This window comes from Cygnus olor, chromosome Z, assembly GCF_009769625.2.
Source record: "Cygnus olor isolate bCygOlo1 chromosome Z, bCygOlo1.pri.v2, whole genome shotgun sequence".
NCBI lineage: Eukaryota > Metazoa > Chordata > Aves > Anseriformes > Anatidae > Cygnus > Cygnus olor.
The window spans coordinates 65,678,781-65,704,821 of record NC_049198.1 but is presented as its reverse complement, the minus strand read 5'-3'; the positions used below and the strand labels follow the sequence as shown (position 1 = coordinate 65,704,821).

Here is a 26,041-nt window from a genome sequence, read left to right as displayed (position 1 = left end):
AATTATAATCGTTTAGGACTGAAAGAACCCATGTAGACTAAACAAAGTATCCTAGAAAGGGCAGAAGCCCTCTCAAGTGTGCTTACCCTTACATTTAACTTGCTTCTCACCACTCACGGTTAAAAGAGTAAGAAGCAAAAAACCCTGAAAGGACCAATCTCTAAGAAAACAATCACTTTTTGGTATGGGTTAAAAATTCCAGGAGAACAAGCTTCCAGGCTGGTACAGCAGAGCAGGACTGCTCTGCTGATGTCTAAAAGGCTCGGGCCCCTCTGCTAGATGGCTGCAGGACAGCACTCTGATGCTGCAGAGTTTTTCCTGGTCCCTTAAAGCCCTGCAGGGACACTCTGAGAAGGGGAGGTGTGACTCACCACCCGAGGACTCCCTGCCCCCTTTGGTCTTGACTTCCACACTCAGCTGGAGAAGCGAGGTCTGCAGAGGGGCTTTGTGTTGGCTGGAGTTCAGGAAGGAATTTACTGCGTGTTTCTCAGAGCCAGCTAATGGAGGACGTGTGATTTAGGCACTCTGACAGTCACTGTGCATTGCTTAATTTGTCAGGATTAGCTCAACGTGGCTGCAGGCTGGGGCAGGATATTTATTGCTCACGCTAATCCCCCCTCTGTTGTGTGCACTGTGTAATCACATCTAATGACAACAGAGAACAAGGCGTTCTGTGCCACGGGCCCGCCAGCACGACAATTACGGCGTATCTTCCAGGGTGGTGAGCTGTTTCCAGGAACGATGGAGATCTCTAAGCAACACGTAAATTTAACATTTACAAGCAGGCTGTCTGCAGCATCTCCCATGTGCAAGGGCTTGTGACTCTCCCGTACAAGACTCCCCCAGCCATAAAGGAAGCACTGCACCCGATGAAGAATGACGTGCAAGGTCTGTCAAAGCAGCTGGAGAGGCAGCTCTGTCCACACAGCAGGTCCTCCAGGAACCATTTCTTGACTTTTGGGGGAACTGGGGAGGTGGCAGAAGGGTGGAAAGTAACCTTTCATTGTGTTTTGGCTAAGACGGTGATTAAACTATCATGCTTTTAAGCAGACACGTCTGTGAAGAATTAGTACAAATGATTGAAATGGAAGGTTTCACCCACTTGGGTAACTCTGAAATTTCTTTCTAATTCTGTTAAGGAACCCAAATATGGGTATTATGTTTTGTGAGATCAATAGAAATGAACCCTCTCCCTCCTCCCCCAACCAGGTTTCCTCCCCCCCACGCTAGGTTTTCATCAGAGCACGTTCCACTGGTAAGTGGGATTAGAGGTCCAGCCACAAACACTTGCCCCTGCTGTGCTGGTACTGGCTTGTTACAGCTAGCTGTCTGATGACCTCCTTGCCTGCAAACGGTACAGAAACCGTTCTGGTGAGTTAGCTATCAAATCAGTGCTTCAGTGCTGTGCTGCCTTCCACCCTTCCGTGCTGCCCAAGACTGGAACCAAGTACCCCTTAAACACAACAGCAGATCGACTTTATAAGACTGTATTTATTTCACACTGTAACAAAAAGAGTATCCATTTACTTAAATATTGTGAAACAAAACCATATTTTATTAAACTCTCGCAGGCCCAAGATAGTGAAACATCAGATCACACTAATTGGTTGACTTTCTAATAAGCAATTATCAAATTGCTTCTGTATTCAGTATTCTGTGTACAGAATCAAACTGATTCTGTATTAAAACTTTTCAGAAAAGATAAGAAGAGGGCTAATTGCTTCTGGCAGATGTGACCATGCCAGAATAGAACCAGGCTAACTCTTTTGAAGGTGTACCAAAACCAGAGCAAGTAAATCACATGTTGGAAAAATGACAGACTAACAAAACATAATGCAGATGCTAACCACTAATTCACTTCTACACTTCTATTGATTTTAAGAAGGGTTGTTTTGCTTTGTTTGTTTGTTTGAAGTTGAAAAAGCCATTAGCCAAAACACCGTGGCCTTTGATTTATCAGCAGTTCTCCTTCTAAGGCTACACATTATTACTTCATACCCAATTTCTTTGTACTTCTCCCACAAGAGGAATGTCAAAAGAGTGTAAGTTTAATATTGTGCTTAGTTCTTGTACAAGTATTTCCTGTTGCTGCATTTAAATGATCACGTACATACTATATAAACAAAAGCTAATAGTATCACAATATAATAGAATTAATCTAGGTTGGAAAGGACCTCAGAAGGTCATTCAGTCCAACGGCTACCAAAACAGCGTCAACAATCACTCTTCAGTTTACTCTGGGTAATTAGAGAACAGCAAAAGCTGCGTGGCCTAGACACAGACAAACCACAATTGAAATATCATATTAACTCTTGGCTCATTTTAGTGAGATATAAGCAATACATGATGAAATGGAAAGAAAATGTATGTGCAGATGTACAGCCTCTTTCTCCTTCTTATATGTTAGAAATTCATCCAATCAGTCCCCTGAAATGGAGTTTCTAATCTTGCATCAGGTAAAAGACTGCATTATCCACATTTTGCTGGCATCAAAAAGCTCACATCAAACATATGTAACCAGAAACCCAGACACATCAGCAGCAGAGTGGATATGTTCAACTTCACACACCAATACACCACATCTAGGCTCATAACATATTTACCTAAACAACCACCAGAAACAAGTATCCAAAACCATTCCCATCTTTGTTCTGCATTCTGTTCATTCTATTTCTGATAAAAAGTGTTGAAACCTAGATGGGAGGGGAGATTAGTTTCTAATGATCTCACAAAAACATAATACCCATGCACACACAAGAACAAGTCTTTCAGTTTTTTGGAGGAGGGATAGTTTGTAATATTGCAAGCTCAACGTAAGCACTGCCACTAGTATCTGCTTATCTATAAAACGAAATTCCCATCAGAAAACTTTGACAAGCATAGGACTCTTTAAATAAAAAAGCTGGCATTTAAGTATGCAACTAATGGCCTTACTCCCGCTATTGAACTTGACACCCTCCCACCTGAAGTTGTCTCGCAGTTCTCACTAATAATGTATTTTGTGAAGCTTTCATACTTCTATGCAGTTCTAAAGAACAAGTCAAATCAAGATTCTCAGTTCATTTGCCATAATAAAACTCCAGAAAGAGTAACTGCAAGATACACAACAGGTCAATAGAAAGTAATTATGGCTACCCTGTCTTCTGGACAGAACCTACATCATCCTGGTTGAAAAACATTTTGTTCAATCAACCATTTCCCTCTTCACACCCTGAATCTGCCTTATTAACATGAAGCCTATTATAAACCTAAGTGATTCATAGCAAAGTGGTTTGTAGCCATGAAAAATAATAAATTAGAACCAAGCCTGAAACTGTGAAAGGACTCTTGCACAGTCTAACGTCTGCATGAGGTGCAGATTTCGACAAAATGATTGATTTTTACCAGTCAAGGAAAAAAAGAAAGTATTTTTCACAGCAGTGAAGTCAAGGCAAGTGCTTTACTCAAACTCTTGCAGACTCAGAAGTGATCAAGGTCCACTGTGTAACACTGCTCTCCCCAAGGAAGATGTATCTGCTCCTTCTTCCCTACCAGCCTCACATCCTTTAAACCAAGAATGAAAATTCACCCCACGCCCAACTTCATGAAGTTCTTTAATGACCAATTTCTTATTATTATTATTGTTAATGTAGCATCCTGGAAGTATGGCAAAAGCATCTGGCAGATGTCAGATGTTTTAACTGAGTCATCACAGTCATGTTAAAACCAATATCTCAGTATCTCTGCATATCTCAACTATGTCAGTCATTCCATCCCACTAGGGTATCTATATGTCTTTCACAGAATCACAGACTGGTTGAGGTTGCCAAGGACCTCTGCAGGTCATTTGGTCCAACCCCCTGCTTAAGCAGGGACACCTGGGGCAGGTTGCCCAGGACCACTTCCAGGCAGCTTTAGAAGACCTCCAAAGCTGGAAACTCCACAGCCTCTCTGACCAACTTGTGCCAGTTCTCCATCACCCTCACAGAAACGAAGTGCTTCCTGATATTCCTGATACTCAGTTTCTGCCCATTTCCTCTTGTCACCACTGGAAAGAACCTGGCTACTGTCTCTGCACCCTTCCTTGAGTGTGCTGTACTCACACTTCTTCACAACTCAATAGTAATAGGACAAGTGACTTATGTCACGGTAGTATACTAGATGTATTAAGTACAAGCTCTCAATTACTATTTCTTCATCACACTAGTTATATAAACTCATTGTATGGCTTCCTTGAGCAACATGCATTTTTTATTTATTTCCAGGGAAAAAAAAAAAAAGAAAAAAAAGGTTGATGGTAGTGCTCTTTCTTTTAGATGCAATTTTAAGTTCAACCTCATCTCTTACCATAACTTCAGGAATCACCACAGCATTCAGAGGCTTGTCATTGACAGTTGTATCTTTAACTAGCATATATATTCTTTCAGCTTCAGAAAAACATGAAATTTCGAGTACAACAGCACCTGTAAAGATGTGTTAGAATGATTTTTTATGTTTTCTATTAATAGGAAATAAACAATATTGAATCACAGCAAACGTTTACTTAGGATATCTTTCAGTTAACGTTACTCTACAATACTCGTGGTTGTTGGTTATCAGTGAATTAATTGGGCATTTTGCTTTGTTTTTAAGCCTTTCTTCATACCCCAAACACACCCCAGATTTTTGTTAAAAGTCTCAAGTACATAATGAACTTCAATAGAAAACTAACACAGATTTAAGAATTCCTTTGGACTTCAGAAATATCATCTGTTTCCATACACTTTATCATACCTAACAGGCTGTTCTCAAGGTATACAAGTGACAAAGCTATCAAATTTCATTTTCTATCTCATTATTAAAAATCTAGTAGTTCAATTCACTGACAATATCTCAACACAAATTACTACATACAAGGATCTGATCTGAGAATCATTTTAACATCTTTAAGTCAGTTTAGGTCCTGTATTGGAAGATGGGGGTGGGAAGGGGAAGGGGACACCCAAATGTATACAAGAGAAATCTCAGACATTTCTTTGTAAGCTGTACTAAATGCAGACCCACACCTATCCGCTGCACTAACGCTTCACAGAGGCACTGCTTTGGTGATTCTCAGCAGCCCTACAGCTTCTCTGCCCTCAGTGAAATACCATTCATACAGCAAAAGCAAAGCAACAGCTCAAAAACCAGTCAGAAGATTCAAAGGAAGAATGCAGAGATGAGTATACTGATTTTCTTCAGATTTCCAGCCACTGAACCCCAGCTCAGTGTTGTGCTAGAAACAGTGACCACAAAACAGTCCCACCAAGTTCGAGAGCAGCACCGAATTTTTGTGTTTCAGAGTCAAAATGAGGAGAGAGCATTTGAAGGGCTTTTAAGAGTTCTGCGGTGTTAGCACTATTCAGCTGAAGTGCAATTTCAAACCTCATTTCTCTGACAGATTATCATCACTTTCTTGCATAGGTGGCATGAAGCCTACCTTTTATTAATAAGGTAACACTAATCCCCTGCTCTTCATAAATATATTGGGTTATGTTTTATCTAAATGGCTTTTTGCTTATGCAGTAAGATTCACATACTCTGAGCTTAGAACCTCTCGTATTAGACTGTAGTTTTGAAAATAGACATTGTTTGCAATACTTAAAATCTTATTGCTTACCTTGTGCTTGATAAACATGACTCACAGATACTACATTTGCTGCAAAGGGTAAAAATATAAACACATAAAACCTTGGGTACATTTAGAGTAAATATTTAAAATATTTTTAAAAGTTACGTAAATATAATATAAATAAATATTAAAAGTTATACAAATATAGGGAGAACCTCCAGCTAACACTTTCCCTCTTCTAAGTTTACTTTGCAAGTTAGAAAAGCTAAACTGATTTTCGTAAAAGGTGGCTATGTACCCTTCCTGGCATTTAGTTTAATTCCTCTTGAAGTTACATAAAAGATTGGGAAAAATACTTCGTTTCCTGAAACAAAAAGGATGATGCATTCCTGACACCGTTTATACAACACGTTGGTTGAAAGAGTATTATGAAAAATCAATTACACTTTGAAAAATGAAAATAAATTCTTTTCACTGACTGCTTGTCCATATGTGCATGCACACATAGCTCTTATTTCTCTGTGACCTGGGACAGTGCACATGGACAGTATAGACAATAGCTCATGCAAAAAGTTCAGATATTAATAAAGGTAAGGAACATTCATGCATATGGAATTAGATTGCACTGCCATAATTTGAATGCTGTAAGGTATGCTCAGTTAACTTTTAAAACGGTTTTTCCACTAAAAATATTGTACAGTCACGTATAACTCCAGTACTGTAACATCATCATTTGAATAATAAGCTGTCACATCTCTTGTGCAGCTACCAACATGCTAAAATAAACAAAAAGGCTCCCATGAGAGTAGATGAGAGACTGATTCTTCAAAAGACATCAAAAAACATTATGAAAGAAACAATAAGAAGCTACAGATGCTACTACATTTAATTATGTACAGGTGAATAGATCTCAAAGCGCACCTGTTTACTTACTTTTGATAGTTAATTCATCCTTGAGAATATTTGTGTATTCTTCAGGAGAAAGCTGAGGTGGAAGGCCACCAATAAACAAATTTACTCGTACAATGGACTTGCTGTTTTCCACTACGTAAAATCTTGTTTGATTCATCTGACGTATTGAAGTCTACCAAAATAATAATAATAAAAAATGAGATGACATTTGGCAAAAAGATATTATGAAACAAAATCCCAAATAGTTCTGAACTTAGCTATCATGTCATCTATGCCTAGAGAGTATCATAAATAGAAACAAACTTCAGTCCAAGCACTTGGCTTCTCTACAGATAAGCCAGCTGGGGGTGTAACCGAATACTTGTTTTTTCTCTAAGAAGGGGGACTCCCAACTTGCTATAAAAAAGGGATCATGTTTCTCTTTCATGTTTACCTTTCTGATGTCCTTGAGTCTGTTAAGAATCAGTTCCTGACTGTCCAAGACCATGCGCTGAACTAGAGATAGAAAGAACATTAACCATGTTTGAAAACAGTGCGAGTTATTATCAGGCTCAATTAAATTTAAAAAACAAACAAACAAACCAACAACAAAAACACACACACGCCAAAACGTTGGGAAAATTCACAACTCTTCACACATCTATCATTAAGGACCATGCAGACTCATTATTCAAAGAAAGACCATGAAGTTGCTTTGCACAGTCTGAATTTGTCCACAGCTCTTAAAGACCTCCCTCCCTTTAAAAAAAAGTTAAAATGAAAGTGCTAGAAGATCACTTACAGATGTGCCTTTGGTCAATCAATGCTCCTTCTCTTACCTTGCTTACTGCCCATAAGCACTTCTACCAATTTGAAATTCTGGAGGCACTCCGTCTGCCAAAAGATGGGACGTGTAAATGTAGTTTCTAAATGATACACTGTTTTGCCAGATGTTTACATTGGTATTACGGAATCCACTGCACAAACAAACCATGGTAAATTAAACATTTTAAAATCCATCCCAATGTTCTTCCTCTATCCCACTCCTCCCAAGTCAGGAATGATCTTTATTTTACACATTCAGCTTCCCACATGTGGTGTCAGGCTCGTGTGCTCTTAATTACACAGGTCTCCTAGCAGCTCTGTGGAGAAATGATGCCCACAAAGCACGGTTAACTTTACCCCCCTTCAGTGACCAACAGCTCAGCTAGGCTATTTCCACACTGTTCTTTCCACAGCCAGCATGTAGGACGGGGAATGAACCTGGTATTTGAGAAGATCAGCCAGGAACCAGGCTCACCAGGCCTCACCTCCTGGGGCATTCCACCAGCACTGATGGAAGGAAACCCTCTTCGTGTGCCACTGTTACTTCTCCAAATTGTACTGCTACATCACAGGGAACATCCAATTCCCTTGTAGTCAGAAAAGAAAAGCCAAAAGTTCAATCACTTGCTAGTATAACTGCAATCCTGGAAACATGTGACACTCAGGACTGAGGAAGTCTTAATTTTAGGCCTTGAGATTCAAAGGAAAAATTACCTTGCTTTGCATGGATGTTAAAAGCAAGTGTGGTTTTAAAGGTGTCAACTGCCAACATTTGCTTTACCTGGAATTTGATGAGAGCTATTTGGAGGATCTTTAGAATAGATAAATTCTGAATATTAAAAAAGAGATTTCCTATATGTGCATGTTCATACAGCCAAAGGAGAAAGTCCTTTAAAAACTATCAGTATTAGAGAAACTGCAAAGGGTCCAAGGAATTAAGTCTCTCACAACTGCAAAACAGCTTCCCAAATACAAGGATATGAAGACCTTTTCCAAACATGGTACCTAGCTTTCTTGTTCAACAGTTTCTTTTTTTCAGATGAGACAAGGTTTCAGACAAGAATTTCCTTCCAAGTTTTGTTTAAAGCTCCTTAGTACTTAAGAAAAGGTCTGAAACCAAACCCTAGAACCATCCCGTGATGCAAAACGAGCTGCATGCACTACAGTGTATACATGAAGACCACAGTTACCTGCTCCAAACAGTTAGCCACATGCATGCTTCAAAGTGCCCTGTAAGTAACTGCAGAAGAAGGTGGTCGCCCTCTGTGAGCATGGCTGTTCCCTGGAAGGAAACAGCTGATCCACTGGTCTACTCACAAACTCAAACTCCTGAATAAAATGCACACACTACAGTTTCAAGCCTCCACAGCTGTGTGTCTGATTCAGACTGCCAGTGCCTTGGCACACTTAAAAATTCTACTAACATGTTTCCTAAAAGTCATGCTATCTTGGCACCAGCTATAGGACAGACAGGAAGACTAAATAGAGATCATATTCCACAGAAAACATGTATCTACAAGATTACAAGATGTATCTAATTGTTTTCCAACAAGGCTGGAAGGAGTGCAGATGGTAAACCATGCAGGTGCCATTCAGTCTCAATTTTTTCTTTGCATAGACAAGTGTGACTGTCCTAACAGCCGCTGATGAAGTTTCCCAACAAGATAAACAATATATTTATATATAACAGTGTTTTAAGTATTTCAAGACATATATAACCAGAAAAAATACACTGCATACTAAGAATCACTGTGCTTTTACAAGTAAATTTGCTTGATCCAGAAAGACTGATGGTAACTTTCAGTGCAGAGCAACTAGGTCCACCAACAAGACCACAGAAAGTTTTATAGAAGTCACAAAAGACTATCAGGAATTAACAATCTCAATATTAACATCAAATGGACAGACAGTATTTTTTCTACAGAGGAAAACATGCACATCCCACTTCAGGGTCACTCAGGTAGCACGTGGACACACATATTATCTTGTGTTTACCTGCCTTCCAAGTAAGGGGAGCACTTCTTTGATCACACTCTGCGTAGTGCTTTCCTTATTTACTCGTAGAGAAATGTATGCCATTCCCACCCTAGACAGAAAAGAGAAATACTTCTTTCTTTTTTTTTTTAGGACAATCATTTGACCTAACCCTTTTTTTATCTAAATGGAAAATTTACTGTTAGTTAGGAAGAAATTTGTATTATCTGAAGAAACATGCTCACTGAGTCTAATGTCAAATTCAGCCACACCAGACAAAGAACAAGACACAATACAAGTTCTCAAGAAATTGGTCATTAAAACTGTAGCACTGCATATGAGTTTCTTACTATACACACAACTAAAACCAGGTCTTTGGTAAAGTTTGGCAATACAGTTACATTAGTAAAATGACCAAGTGTTTACATTTTATCCCACGGCTTTCAAGAAATGAATAGGTCATCAGACAGTCTTGTTTTGACTGCTAAGTATGCTTAAAATGTATATTCTCTTAGTGGTAAATGGAACAGATTTTTTTTCCTTTAATTTTACTTCTACTCTCATATCAGAAGTTGCACTAAATTCTTCCTATTTAATAATTCTTCCAAGAATGTCAAGCTTTCAATTGACACGTATCTGTCATCATTTACTCATTTATTTACATATACAGTTAAAATAAAGTTGCATCTTTTTGGCCAAATGTACAGTAATAGAACTGCACAAGTTGCACGTGTTGTGTGCATGTTAAGAAACCCGTGAGCAGGTTTCCACATGCTGAAATGAATAATATGTGCATTGCTCATTCAGAAAAGTAAACAAAAGTATCCTCTAGTACAAAAGAAAAAACTACATTCTCTGTTATACTTGTGAGATTTTAATGACTGAAACACACTAAGCTAAACTACAGAGGACAAAGCAGGATAGCTAGCTAAGCAGGATAACCTTGTAAGAGAGGAGGAAAGCACTCACTTCAGCCAGGCAGGATAAATTCTGATCACTTCTTCATCCTTTGGTTTGGCTCTAATGATCCAAGCTTCAGGAACGGATTCTCGGAATACTGAGCCTGAGTTGCTGTCCTCTGCAGCATCGTTCCTGTTGATAACGTCATCAGACAGCAGCGCCTGCTGCGTAAAGGTCTGCAGCTCATACTCCTGCTGGTCATCATTTATGTAGTATGCCCTCAAAGCAGCCTCCTACAACACAGAAAGATAAATTAACATTTTCTTGAAAAGATACCAATAATACCTGTGTAGCCGCAGACACTTATAAATACCCTACTTACAGAATCAACCTTTACAACATGTTTTAAGCACAGAACAGTAGGGAAAAAACAACAACAACGTTGTAAAAATAAATTTTAGTAGAAGATACAAAAAATTATCAATGGAAAATAGTAATTTGAACATTGCATTTTTGTCTAGTGATAGTCATTTTAAATTCAAGTCAAAAGTAAAAATTCAGCACCAATACAACTGACATAGAGTGCATGCAAAATTTACTCCAAAAGGAAATTGGTAGATGACACTCGATTATGCCCAATTCTGAACACATTATCTTCTTGAACTAAAGGGGTACTGAAAATTAGTGAGCCTCTCAACCACAAGGCTGCCCTGAACCCACACATCTGCGAAGAGTAAGTTAAGGTGCTGTCCTTGGGAGATGCAAGCAGTCAGAGGAATATTACATCCATTACTGGCCCGTGCCTGCAGCAACTCTGCACATACACACTCTGCAGTGAATACAGCCCACTAAGTCACTTACGAAAAGTGGTACTAATCTGCCCTGGTATTGTATGCAGCAGTCTGATGAAACACGCTTTAAAGATGAGTAGTAGTCCTAAATAAAAGTGTTTTCAGCACCATATTCAATTTTCCTTGGACACCACTGACATACAGAATATTAAAAGCCATTTTCAAAATCCCTGCTGATTTTGAGCACACTAGCAAGGTAACAATCTTAACGAGCTGTGAGTTTAAATCATCAAAATTCTGAGTTAATATATTCTCCAGACTCGTGTGCCAAGTTCTTTATTGACTTGGAGTCCTCACCATCCTACTGTGCACCTCCCCATGCTCCCTCTGGGCTTCATTCTGCACAACATGGGGTCTCTACCCAGTTATGCCCAGCCCAGTAAATCAAAATCTGTACAGAACATGTAGTTTCGGATTGAGTCATGTTTCCACCCAAGATGAAGTGCTGAAACAGCTAGAGAGTGGCCATTATGTAATCAATAATTCATTACTTTCACAATCAAATGGAGGTAAGTGCTGCATGCTTCAGTCTTCAAAGCTGATTAATTGCAGTGCAGTAGTGGTGGCTATCCAGCATGAACTTCAAACTACTAATGAGGACTTCAAACTACAGAAGAAGAATGAGATCTAAGGAGCTGGTTATCCAGTATTGCTCACATCAGTAAAGTCAGATTTTAGTGTCACACCAGGAAAAAGAATGACTGCTGAACATATCATTTTCTGCTGCACACACTGTGGGCCCCATAAGCTACATATATCTAAACCACAATATCTACAGATATTCTAAAATAAGAGCCCTACATGAAGTCAAACTACATTAAAATATTTTATACCACTTACAGATTTTGTTGTTGTTCAGTTACATTTGTACAAATAAGCTTTTGACTATTGCAATATATAATTATTTGCCCCTTTATAACATCGTAATATTGACCTTCACCAGGTATCTTACCACAACTTCTTCATTTTTTGCAATCCTGGGAACTGAAATCAGTCGAAATTGATTGCGTTTCACTGCATCATTCCCATCAAATATCTTTAATGTTTGTTTACCTGAATGAAAACAATTATTGTATTTCAATAACACACCCCTCAAATCATAAAGCTACCTGATCAGGAAGCGTACAATGGAACTATTGAAAACCTACTTTTAACCCACTCATTTGTTTCTTCATAACAAGCCTTGAGGCTAAACCTTTTTGTTTTGTCATTGTTGATTTAAACCAGGTGTACATTCATGGAGGAAACAACGAAGAGTATTTCAAGTAATCATAGCTTTATGCAGGGTTTTGTTATGAGACTATAGTGTTTACTTCATCACTTCTTCATCCTCACCATTCAAGACTGCCTTTATTACTGAACAGTTCAACAACTAAAACCAAGCCATCACCTTCAGGAACAGCTCACAAAGTGCTGCACGTTCTGAGAGTATCTTTCTGAAGAAAGTCTTTAAAATAGTTGGTCCAGGCAACAGGATAAAATTAAGGAACAGTAGAAAAGCTAGAAGAAAGCAGCTGCAGCAAATGAAGAACAACACTTTGCTGTTACAGTGTGTAATCTCATAATAAAACTGTTATAAACAGCTCATAAACAATCCTGTAGTCATCATAATGTGATAAAATGGGTAGGAGCTGATGACTTGCAGACTTAAAATGCTTGAAGGCTTAACAGAAAACCACACAGACCAGCTGTAACGTACACACAACCGGTTCATCAGGCAGTCTGTTAGTGCTTGTTGTAAGGGAGGTGTACATTGCATGCTGGAGTCCAGTTTCATCTTTCACTTTCAGTTTGGAAATATTGCGTAGTACAGCAGCACTGGAAACCTCTTGCTCTCAAATAGTATTGGCATTTAGATTTGAAGAACCACACTATCAAATTATCCTTTGTCATATAAGGATTAAAAAGGAGAGCTGAAACTGGAAGAGCAAAAAAAAAACAAAACACCAAAACCACCCCACACCTAAGTGATGGTTGGAGAAAGCTTGCTAGAATCCCAGGCAGAAAGAAGCAAGTTGTGGGCTACCTGAGTGCTGCTGTGACAGCAAACTTAGGAAACACTGCAGCAAATAAGTGCTTTGAAAGGGCACTTCAGTGACACCCTGCTGGCCTTCTGGAGCCACCTGGAACTCAGATACGCTGTGTCTCATGCACCTATTCCTGTTTCACTGTTTATTGTCACTTCCCAAGTAGACACTCTGCAGAATTAAAGCTTCATCCAAAATTATGTTTGAAGACAGCATTTTTTAAACAAGACCCTCACACTTGAAGAAAAAAATCCTGCTACCTTCATTCTTGTTAATTTTATTTCCAATTATTTTGAAATGCAAGAGCTAGACTTTAAACTTCTCTCTGTTCAGGTTTCTCCATTTATCATGGCCTTTCTTCATTAACAATTCCACTAGGCATGGCACAGTAAACGAGCAAGGATGTTCTCATTAGGCAATATAATGATCTAATTGCACAGCAAAGCAATAACCACTACAGCCTCCCATTGCACTCTGAACTCATCTTCGCCTCTACTAGGACAAAAGTGACAATGGTGATCAATGAGTGTTTCAGCAGCAGCCCTTGCCCACTAACAGGAGAAGAAGAATGGGTGGGACTGCTCCAGGAGCAATCCTCCACTCTTTGGGGGGATTTGGGCAGTACTTTGGTACAGCACTTTGCTCTTTGTTCGTGTCATTGCACAACATTTGAGGTCCATCACAAGCTGAGACCACAGCTCAGAGCACACACAAGCCTGCTGCAGGGGCACACAGCTACCCAGCCTCTCTTCCTGGCTCTGGGAGCCTCTGTTCTGCGAAGAGGCTGGCTGCCTCTTCCTTTAATCCATTTAGGGACAGTGGGGCAGGAAAGCGACACACACGACGATAAACATCACAAGAAATTTATTCAACAAACACTGCTATAAAGTGGAAAGTATATAACACAAATTGATCTCAGAGCACTACATTAGCTTTTTTAATCAAAGGATTTTTGTGAGATGGTGTCCTGGTTTCAGTTAGGACAGAGTTAATTTTCCTCCTAGTAGCTGGTAGGGTGCTATGTTTTGGATTAGGATGAGAAGAGCGCTGATAACATGCTGATGTTTTAATTGTTGTAGAGCAGTGCTTACACCAAGCCAAGGACTTTTCAGCTTCTCGCTCTGTCCTGCCAGCGAGCAGGCTACAGGTGCAGCAGGAGCTGGGAGCGGACAGACCCAGGACAGCTGACCCAAACTGGCCGAAGGGGTATTCCATACCATCTGACGTCATGCTGAACAATATATAGGGGTGGCTAGCCGGGGTGGAGGGGCGGGGTCCGGCTGCTCGGGGATAGGCTGGGCATCGGTCAGCGGGTGGTGAGCAATTGCATTGTGCATCACTTGTTTCGTACACTTTATTATCAGTAGTACTATTATCATTATTATTATTATTGTTATTATTATTTTCCTGTCTTAATAAACTGTCTTTATCTCAACCCACAGGCTTCACTTTCCCGTTTCTCTCCCCCATCCCAGAGAGGGAGGGGGGAGGGTGAGTGAACGGCTGTGTGGTGTTTAGCTGCCGGCCAGGTTAAACCACAACAGATGGTTATTGCCTGCATCGCAGATTGCTAATTGATGCTGAACAAACCGGTTGTGCTGGGAAACAAATAATATTAATTGTCCCCTGTTCCTCTAACTGCAAACACTAATTTATCCTTCTTGAATACATGAAAGATGAATGCTGACAATTATTCCTTCATGTGATAGATACATGCTCTTAATTTCCACACAGAATGAGGGTTAAATCTGATATACAGAAAACACTGAAAGGGGAGGCTATTTGAAAGACTACACCTGCAACAAACAGGTGTTTGCGCCATTTCAAGCAACTCTTCTTTGTGTTGTTTCATGTCCAGCTACAAGCACTGTACAATTTCACCTTCTAAGGAAATTTTATGACCTCTCTTGAAATAACTAGGCCTCTCTGAAAAGAGGAATTTGAGGACTGCTTTGCTCTGCTGCAAATGAACTAATCCACCCAATCTCTTTTGCATCTGAACTCATTCTAACTTAAGAGAATCATTTTGATCATTTGTGCTTAACTTAAAAGTCACTGTGACATGGAAACAAGGGAATAAAATGCTAAAAATAACCTATGGCATTACTAACAGGAAAAACCTGAAATGTACCAATGATGTGAAAACAAGCACTTACCAAACTATGATAAACTGCACATGAACAAGAAATATTTTATGTTAAGACCCTAAAAACAGAGCAGGGCTAAAAGTGATCCATCCCAGCAAGAGCTTCTGGGTTAGGAGAAGTGGGTCAGCCAATGTATGAGTGACATGGTGGTGGTTGTCAAAGCCTGTGGTCAGGAAGAAGTAGGAGACGAAGTAGCAACACCTTCAAGCACCTGCAGGAAGCCTCACGTTAGCAGGTGCTGCTCCTCACAGAGGGTAATGATACCTTCCTGAGACAAGTAATGAGCTTATGTGAGGAGATGTTTTGCTAGACCTGATGCTTATAAACCAGGTTTGGTTATATAAAGGCTGTGGGCAGCCTTGGCTACAACGACCACAAGATGGTAGAGTTCAGGATCATGAAAGTGAAAGGAGGGGAAAAAAGAAAATGGAAGTATCATAATGAAGAACTTCAGGAGAGTGGACTTTGGCTTGCCCAGGAATCTGTTTAGAAAAATCCCATGGGATACAGTTCTGGAGAGAAGAGTGGTCCAGGAGGGGTAGCCAGTTTTCAAGGTTCACTTCCTCTGATCTCAAGCTTTCTGTTCCTAAAAATAGGAAAAATAAGCAGAGGTGGCAGAAAGCTTGCATGGATTAAAGAGGAACTCCTGACAAAACTTGGCTGTGAAAAGAAAGCACACAAGAGAGAGATGAAGAATTGTGTTGGGATGAATTTAGAGACTGTCCATACAGAGATATGGCTAGGAAAGCCAAAGCCCATATGGAGATAGATCTAGTGAAGGACGCGTAAGACAAGAAAAAATCATCAGGAAAATGATGACTGGAGAAAATGTGGGCCTGCAGAGGGTTTGGAACGAGGACCTGGTCATAAGGGACATGAAGAAGGCTGAGGCACTGACTGCCTTCTTTGTCTTAGTTTTCACTGGTAAGACTGGCCATCAGCCACCCCAAGGCTCCTGAGACCTTTGGGAAAGTCCAGGGCAAGGAAGCCTTAGCCTTAGTGGAGGAGGTTTATGTTAGGGAACACCTAAACAAACTGGCCATGCAGAATTCCATGGGTCTGACACAATGCTGAGAGAGCTGGGTGTTGTTTCAAGGCCACTCTAGATTATCTGTCAAAGACCAAGGAGATTCATGGGAGGTTCCTGAGGACTGGAAGAGATCAAGTTTAACCCTTATCTTGAGGAAAGAGGATTTGAGGAACCACAGGATGGTCAGCTTGACCTTGATTCCCAGAAAGGTGATGGAACAAGTAATGTCAGAAGCAATTTTAGAACATATTAAGGAGTGCAAGTAGTCGGCACAGATTTATGATGGGAAATCACGCTTAACCAGGCTGATAGCATTCTGTTATGACAGCTGACTGGGTAGATGAGAAAAAAGCACTGGATATTGTTTTTATTGACTTTAGCAAGGCTTTTGACACTGCTTCCCATAACCTCATAGGCAAATGGATGAAGTACAGACTAGGAAGTGGAGCGAGAGGAGGACTGAAAGCTGGCTGTACTACTGGTCTCAATGGGTTATCTACAGAAGCATGAAGTCCAGCTGTAGGCCTGTACAATGGAGTACCCTACCAGTGATATGGGGGGTTGATAGCATTTAACCTCTTCACTGATTTTTTTTAAAGCCTCAATATGAGGCACATTGAAGTATGATCAACTCACACTTCCAAACTATCCTTGACAGTCTATTGCCATCACACTGAGACAATAGCAGACGTTCACAACTTTTTAATAGTCAAAATGTGATCCTCTCCTTTAAACCCTGCTGGATTACTGTCAGAAAAAGTGAAATTCTTTTAGGAACAGATTTCTGTCAGAGATATCTCCATGGTGACTGCAGCATGAACAAATTGTAACCAAAAGACATTGTGTCCTGGGTGACCTTCTCTTGGGCTAATATGATTTGAGAAAAGACAGCAAACACATGTTACTGAAGCACAACCAATGTTCCGAGTACAAACTTTCATAACATTATCAAGATCTCTACTGTTTTCTCTAGCAATCCAGAGGATAGACAAACATCTGAGAATAAAAAACATTCATCCAAATTTTAATACTTGTCTTCATTTGAACTGCCTTTGTAGACTGTTTGTTAGACGCTAGCTGTCCTGAAAGAATCCTTAGCAATTTTATCTGAAGATTTTTTATGAGCTCTCCACTTAAGATCAGACAAATGTTTCATAGGGTTGGATTGACTCAAACCATTTTGCAAAGAAGAATGTGGATCTCAAGTACATTCCTTAACCAAACATACACTATGCTCAATCTTGCTTTCCATAAGGTAATGCGGTTACCTATCACACAAAGCAACTTCAATTTATGAAGTGAAAAGTCATATTCGACTTCTTTTGTCACTGTCATCCTTAGTGGAGTCCCTTGTACTATAACTTGATGAAAGTTGGCTTTCTTGCACCTGAGCTTCTGCAAACAGACTAACAGAAAGCTAAACAGACAGTTATTTGACCACGGCTAGTCACCTGGGAAAACACTTCCTGACTAATTCAAGTGCGCATCCACAACATGAAAGTTAAAGGTGTGTCTTCTCAGTCTGATATGTTGAACTAACCTCTGAAAAGAAGCTCAACTATAACAACTTCTAACGTTAAAGCTCCTTCTCTCTCCTGCTCCAATTTTTGAATATTAGAGAATGATCAAGTTATAGAAGTGAGGTCTACCTCTCATGTTTTATAGTACATAAAAAGTCTTGGTAATATGCAATGGATGCATACATCAAATTTTGCTATTTCAGGAGTTATTGTCTGTTTTACAAATATTGGTATTTCACTTCAGAATGCCTCTCCCTTAGAACTTTTATCTTTTCCTATTGCGCCAGACTACACAATATCAGGAGTTCCCTTGAAAAAACATTATTATTATTATTATTTTCTTATTCTTATGGGTTAGCCCCAGTAGGCAGCTTAGTACCTCAGAGCCACTCACTATTGAAAATAGAAAATTATCTCCATCCCAGCCAAAACCAGTACACTCATCACAGGACTCTGAGTTGAAAAAAAAGGACCTACTCTTCATGATTACACTTTTCAAGGTGAAGGCAACTACAAAAAGGTCAACTACAGACATAAGTTATCAAACTACGAAATGACTTAAGAGGCTAAGATACCAAGTATTCCTGGGAAAAAGATAAATAGCATTTAATGATTCATGTATTTTGACCTAAAAAATCCCCATATACGGGACACTGCTTCTGAAAAGGTTTGTGTGTGGTTTGTGGCGGAGAGGATGAAACAAAGTAGACAGAGTTTTTGTTGTTCAAGAAAAATAGAGGCCTACACCAAACATATGTTGGAGTTTAGCCTTAAAAGAAATAAATTCTAGCTACGCTGCTTACAGAGAACAATCCTTCCAAAGAAAACTTGTGTTATTCACAGCCTTTCTGCTCTCCTTTTATACTCAGAGCTACTTCAAATTACAGAACTCTGGACTGGCAGATTTTGCTTTATTTCAGTATTACCACAGCCTTCAAGGCAGCAGTAAAACAGGTATGAATTGTGTATTTTCTTTGCTTTTATTAGTCTTTAGAAGACTCTTGTGGAAGTCCCAAATTCTTTCTTCCTCTGGATTCTCCTCTTCCAGGAGAGCCATTTACAGGTTTGTCATTTCCCTGAAGAGGTTTTCACGATCAGGTCAGATATTGCTAGTTCCAAGACAGTTTTGGAGCACAAAACTATGCTGGCAGCCATGCTTGTTCACCCATCCCCTCCAGGGAGAATTTTAGAACTTCTGCAAGCATCCGCTGTATTTAACAAAACCTCTTCTGGTTTTACCCGGTTTCCACTCTAGATTTAGGGCTCCAAATCCATTTAAACCACCTTTTAGAGGAACATGTGACCTGCATAGTTATCTGTAAGCAGTAAGTTCAGCTATGTATCTTTAGAGGAAAAACCCATACACACCACATATGCTGTCTTTGCTCTTTCCTGAAAATGATGTATTCCTGCCTGCAGAATTACAGTGAAGGTTTCCTCCACACTGTTAGCAGATTTGGGACAAGACATAAGCAAGCATTAAGCCAGTAACTTAGGTATACCTAATGAAAGAATGTTGTATCTCACTTCCCCAGAATTGAAGGAAAAGACTCAAGGAACACAGGCCCCCAGACCTCTACAGTAAGCTAGCGCAGTAAGCAGTAAGCTGAGCAGAGCATTAGCTAGCAGAACATGGGCTGTGGACAGACATGCTGTGAAAAACATGTTTGCTGACAATACTGTAGCCCCTTATTCCCTGAGCCAGTTTCCTTTGAAACCTCCTGGAGAGAGGGTTTTCTCTTGATGGGTGCCTCTCACATTTAGTGCTCAGCTTTCTCTCCTCTTTTCTCCTGTGGAGGATGTGCACTCACGGGAACAGATGGTTCACACGCAGTCAGAGGGTGCTGAAAGCCATCCAGATGGCAGAGAGACTCCCAGGTCAGGAGTATGCCCTTCATCTTCACATTGCCAAGTGGGCTGCATCCCTGGGCAACAACACATGTGCAGCCAGAAAGTACCCTGAGCCCTCGATACACCTACTGAAATGCATTTGCACACATTTCCAGTGGGCTGCTATGGAGAAACTATACCCAAGCATCAAGACTAGCAAAATATTAAAGCAGAGAGAATGCAAAATCACAGGAAAAAACTCTCAAAAAACATAAATCTCCATGTCATTCTAAGATATCTATGGTTAAATTATTAATCTGCTAAGCCTTGTCTTATTCTCTGAAGACATGGAATAAATTAACATTGGCTACTAGTATTAGCTAATATGTCTCCATACCCTTCTGGCAACAATGCCAGAAAACCTCAGAGAGATGTTTCAATCATCCCTCTTAAAGATATTTGCCAGAAAACATTTTTACATTGTAAAATTACATTTACAGTAAGTAGCTTAAGAAAAGGTGCTTGACTTTCCTGAAAAATGCATCTAGAGTAGGAAATGTTTTGACCACCTATTAGTATGAGACATCAAGGGTGAGAGGAAAAGGGATGCATTGAGCAAGAGAGGGACAAGATGATTGAGAGGGAACCGAACCAAACCAAACAGGCAGCAACAGTAGGGAGTAAACGTTACTGAAGAAGGAAGGAAAGTGGGAGATGGGATATCAAAGATGGACAATTTAGAAAAAGAAAATACAACACATAATTCATTGATAAGTGAAATACTAGTAGCCTCTAACAAGTGTCAGAAAAGGCAGACAAAGAGGGTTGAAAAGAAAGGAGGCTATGCACTGCAGGCGGAAAGTGAAATGAAACAAATGTAGCATATGATTTTTCAGAACACTTATTTTTCTTTTCCAAGTAGTTAAAAGCAATTCAGCCAAGAAAGGGAAACATACAACCTTTTTCCAGCATTCAAGACACTAGTTCAAAATATCTTTAAATGCAGGTTAAGGAAACTATGTTGGGGAAAAAAGATTTTAGCATGACATCAGCATGACTGCAATTCAACTAAATGAATACCTCCTGAAGTACCACTGAACATAATCTTGAGGAAAGAAGTGTAGGACATTTAGAGACAACAGCCATCAAGCACTACCTGTGATGGATAAGCTTTCAAGTAAATAAGAGCTCCCTGGGCCCCACTATACAGTAGCCAAGTGTCCTCATCTTTTATTGATTACTGGCAAGCAATTAGGGTAGAATCTGATGTCTCTTCGTGTTCCCAGATCCCTGAATATCGACACTCAAGTAAGAGTCTGCAATGACTCATTTTTATTTTATTTCAGGAGTTACTGAGATAGCTCCTCGGGGATTCATTTGTTGCATGTATACAACAAATCAAGGTTGTTGGTTTTATTTATCCACTATGTCTTCACATTGCTATGAAGTAAGAGAAATGATTTTTAATTGATGACCCTTGTGGGTCCCTTCCAACCTGGGATATGCTGTGATTCTGTGATTTTTACATTTGCCCTTTTGACCTCTCTGGCCTGACAGAATACATTTGTGGTTGCCTCTTAGCTGAGACCAATGAATTCTGTTTCCAGGAAACCAAGAGGGATCTGTGCTGGTTGAAAGCAAATTCAACATCTCACCTCAGAAAGGACAGACAATGCACACTTTTCAAATTCACCTCCGAGAAGCACTTTTAATCCCTTCCCTTATCCCAGCTACCCGAGATCTGTCAATACAGAGCAGTTTTATCAGTTATACGTTCACAGAATGACCGACACAATTACTTTAGTTTGAAAATGGACTTTGGGCTGAACTCTTTCCCCAAGCAATACGACTAACTACACTAATAAGAGCATCCAAATAATGTTTATCTTACTACTCCTGTAACATTCAGTTCTCCTCAAGTTAATTGTTCACTGTGTAGACAAGCTCTTGGAAGCTGGCTCATGCTCCCAGGCACAAGGATTTACAGTCCTTTTTCAAACCTGCTCACAAGTTTTTTCAGCAAATCTCTACATCTGTTAAACTGATCGCTTCAAAGTGTAGGCTTGTTTTTACGGTCCTTTTATGCTTTTGGCTTCGGTATCTCAGTAGGCTAAGTTTTACGCCTGACTTAATGTATTTAAGTTCTGAAATCTAGTATTTATGTCTTCTAACTTTTCGCTCAACAATCCTACTACAAGAGCTAAGAAAGAAAGGGGAATGCAGGCCACCAATTCAAAATTTTATTCTAGTATTAATCTAAAGACTTTGCACCCTTTCTTACTGGTTTCTTGCCTAAGGAAAAAGCATGCATTTACAGGCCAATACTATTCAATCTGTTTAGACTTATTTCCAAAGTTTCTGAAAAACAGGTATCTGTAAAATGTGGAGAGCTGGAATTAAGAAAAACTACAGCATTGCAGAACATAATTCAGTTCAGACACTCCTGAAGGAGAGCATGGTAACATCCCTAAAGCTATGGCAAATACAGAGTCAACACACAGAGGCTAATGAATGGCTAACACATTACACAACAATTATCACATATTTTCTAGAAACAGGTAGAAGACGCCTGGCACACAACTCCCACACCTCTGTGATGTTTAACTCGATAGGTTATGACTCCCTACACACAGAGGAGCACAGAAGCACAATGGCAGGCAGGTGAGGCCCAATAACTTTGTCAGAGAAGCCCTGTGTTGCCCTGATACAAGGGGTATCAGTCCCACAGGCCAGGAGTGGCACCCGCCAGGTCAGTCTGCAGGGGAAGCAATGTGGGTGTCACCTCACTGACCAAGGAGGTCACTACTTAGGGGTGTGGAGATCTTTATGGGATGCATGGGAATAGCACTCTGGGATTGTACAAGAGCTGTTACAGGGTATTCAGGGGAATATTAAGAACCAAAGGTGACATGCGGAGGAATAGGTATGTGAAAATAGACGGATAAGGACATAAAAGGGGATAGTCATACATGGAGGTTGCAGGTTGGTGCCCTTCACACCCTGCACCTGATCAGCACATACTGTCCTGTCTTCTCATTAAAGGCTGTTTCTAACTTTTGCTGGGTGTGTTACACTCTTCTGCATGTGTACATATGGGTCTCTGAATATAGCAAATGGAGTGGGACTGCAGGTCACTGTGACCCACATGTCCACAGTGCCAAAAACTGGACTGACAGCGGGTGTGCAAGCACCAGCAAACCTCTAGCTGGACTTACGTGCCTGCACGGTGAGTGGCCTGGGAGCCATGTGCGCATGTTTTTCTGTGGATGAGGCACCTGGAGGTGATGACTACTGGAGGGACCAGGACAACCAGGCTGACTGCTAGAGAAACTACAGGAGAGTCTAGGGGTCCACTGAGAGAGCTGGAGTTTGTGTGTATGCATGTGTGCATATATGCATGTACGCAGATACCTAAACGCACACACACGTGTATGTGTATACCCCTGTGTATGTAATGTAAGTATTCCCACACATACATGCATGTGTACACTCACACAAATATATATATCCCCACTAACAGATCTTCACCCTGCTCAGCCAAAGAGAAAAACAGGCTGAGCACCAAGTGTGCCTGATGTTGATCTGAGTGTCCATACGTATGTGTGTACATACGTAGTGGTTTCAAATGCATGTGTACACATGGGTGTCTGCACATGCAGGTGTATGCTTGCTTACCTGGGTATAGCTCGTGGCTGGACCTGGGAACATGGAGCCACAGCAGCCTTACCTCTGCTGGGTACCAGATTTGGAGACCTCTAACACAACTAAATGAAAGCTTTCAAACATTTCAACCTTTTTTTTTTTTTTCCTGAATGCTTTGTTTTTAAAGAGAGAGAATCATTCCCTACCTAATGAGCTTTCTAATCGTAGCAAAGACACTAGACTACACACTGACATCTGGTTTGTGAAAATGTATTAAGAAGAAGCAATTTCTTCTCTATTTAAAACATGAATAACGATTCCTTACATTTGCCTTGAAAATGTACCATCTATTGCTGTTTTCTCCAGTCCACAGAGGGATGTTGTACATGAAAAAAAGGACATATTCAAGATTATATTGGGTTCCCAATTTTCACATTTTTTTCCTTCTTTTGGGAAGGTTGTCTAAAGCTGAATTGTCCTGTACTAGTAGTTTTGAACAAACCAGCTGGAACGTCTAGATACTTAGTTTGTTCCCATTGACAGTCATGAGTAAGAGAAATAACCTTAGATGGCAAAGAACAACAGTCTTGACATTCAACCACTTATGTCACTTAAAACACAAGCGAACCGCTGAAGGCTCATAGATAAAATGCAGTTAATCAGAGTTTGGTCCCATAATAAGGGAGTGTGGTTGTGCATCATAACTTCTTTATTAGTCATCAAGAGATTCCAGCTTCAAATTTTTAAAAGTGAAATAAGAGCACACTTGAGATCACTTCCATAACTCAGTTAACTGACTTAGACTTTTTTTTTTAATCCAAGCAACATTTTCAAAATTAGCCTATTGATTTTATAAGAACTTTAAACTAAAAAAAAAAAAATCATGTATTGATTTGGAATTTCTGTTTTTACAGCAATCCATACAGATACATTAGGTAGCAAGTACCATTTTTTTCTAGTTACTAATAAGAATATAGCAAGTGGAATGCCCCCAAGTTGTAGTCAGCTTCATCTTCTGAAAAATAAGTTTGGCTAATACCAATCCTGGAAAGATCCACAAGTACGAGAATTTAAGTGCATAAGTTGCTGCCAGCCTGGATCAATCCTGACACGACGGAATGCATTCATTTCTGTTATGCCTGATGAAAACTAAAAATTCACCTGGTATCTTCAGTACAATTTGGATCCAGCTATCTCAAAGGAAAAAGGCTTTGATATGATATGCTGTCTGCCCTTTAAATTGGTTGCTATGTATGGATTTTTAACACCATTCTTTCTTTCTTCAATTACCATGGTGAGAGAAATGGCTAGTTGAGGCTTATGCAGCATGCTCTTTTCCAATGTAATTTAGTGCTAAAGTACTGACCAGCAGAAAGGAAGTTTGGAAAATCTTACTTTTCCGATTGATTTGACTGGGTAATGAACAGATTGTCATTCATGGCAATTTACCAGTAGAAAATAGAGATGAGATGGTAAGACCCTGGATATCTGCTGAACCCAAATTTTGGACCCCAAACTAATATCTAGCACTAGAAGAATGGCCATTTAATGGTTTTGTTTTGTTTTTTTAATAAGGTAAAGCTAACTAAGATTATATGAGTAAAGACTGGAATGGGAATATTCACCACTTAATACTTACTAACATTCTACTTACTTGAATCTGTTGAAATTTGGACATCTTTTGCTGACACCTGTGTTGACCCATCAACATCATCATCTTCATCTGTGGAAAAAAAAAGATTTTAAGGAAAGATTCTTTTTTATCTAACCTTAAAAAAAAAAAAGTAGTTGCTGTGTAAGGATGGTTTCCACGGAAGAGTAACACAAAAAAATTCTAGTCAGACAAAAGAACCACATTTTCTTCTAGCTATTTTAGAATAAAAATCCATAGTATAAAATTGTTAAGAAAAACAACACTGCATTGTCACATAACTATGGTGAAGGCATACATGAAAAGCTTCCACTATCAACTTTAATATCATGACCCAGTGCATTTAATCTCTTTCTCAAGTTGTGATGTCTGCCTATTACCAAATTATACATGGTTTCTATGAATAAATTTCAAATCTATTGCTACTGCAGTAGCAGCTTTCCAGTAAAAAGTATGGGTATTACGGACATAATTTCCATAAATGAAAAACAGATTTGCAGACAAATGAAGAGAAAGAAATTACTGCACTCCAGAAGTGACCTCTGAAGGCAGCTCATATCTCTCACTAAAAGCCATAAATTAACGTCAGCTGATAACAGAGCATGTACAATCACATATAAAACTCAGAAGAGATGAAAAGAAAAACTACTAACATTTAAATTTGCTTCTGTAAAGACAACATCCTGACAACATTATCATTCCCAATGATCAGATCCATAAAGGAAGACCAGTGCAAATCCAAAAAATGAGATATTTTTCTTCTCTAAGGCCAGCAGTAGTGTGCCACAAAAGCCAACCCAACGTACGGATGATATCATGATATTCATACTCCCACCCATCGAAATTGTCAGTCAGTCTTGACTGGGATGCAGACAAAGCTCCCAAAAGCCATAAGCCAGGCTACAACTTTATAAAAACTATGTCTTGCATGTGAGGGAGAAGGCACATGAAAATAAGGAACAAAGAAAGAAAAAAAAATTAAAGCCCTAAGATCTTCAGACCAAAAAACGTATTAGGGAAGTCAGAATCCTAATGGAGAAAAACCTTCCAAGAAACAGAGAGGGGTAGCTAACAGGAGTCCTAAACTGGAGACCAGGTATCTTACTGAACATTTAGGTAATGCTTCAATAGACTGTAAAAAAGATCAATAATAATGCTTTTGTACTCTATTTTTCAAATATTAA

The 26,041-nt window shown here is 39.6% G+C and overlaps 1 protein-coding gene across 2 annotated transcripts in view; it reads right to left on the bottom strand.

Annotated features, from left to right (window-relative positions):
- Nucleotides 1–26,041, bottom strand: part of DGKQ (diacylglycerol kinase theta) — a 93,106-nt gene that overhangs the window by 25,775 nt on the left and 41,290 nt on the right. For both annotated transcript variants that reach the window (XM_040541906.1, XM_040541907.1), the window contains exons 7-15: nucleotides 24,861–24,929; nucleotides 11,963–12,063; nucleotides 10,229–10,452; nucleotides 9,281–9,371; nucleotides 7,300–7,354; nucleotides 6,915–6,976; nucleotides 6,503–6,653; nucleotides 5,618–5,656; nucleotides 4,327–4,442 (exon numbers count right to left, since the gene is read on the bottom strand). In XM_040541906.1, coding sequence (XP_040397840.1) covers nucleotides 4,327–4,442; nucleotides 5,618–5,656; nucleotides 6,503–6,653; nucleotides 6,915–6,976; nucleotides 7,300–7,354; nucleotides 9,281–9,371; nucleotides 10,229–10,452; nucleotides 11,963–12,063; nucleotides 24,861–24,929 — 908 coding nt within the window. The remainder of the gene's footprint in view (nucleotides 1–4,326; nucleotides 4,443–5,617; nucleotides 5,657–6,502; nucleotides 6,654–6,914; nucleotides 6,977–7,299; nucleotides 7,355–9,280; nucleotides 9,372–10,228; nucleotides 10,453–11,962; nucleotides 12,064–24,860; nucleotides 24,930–26,041) is intronic.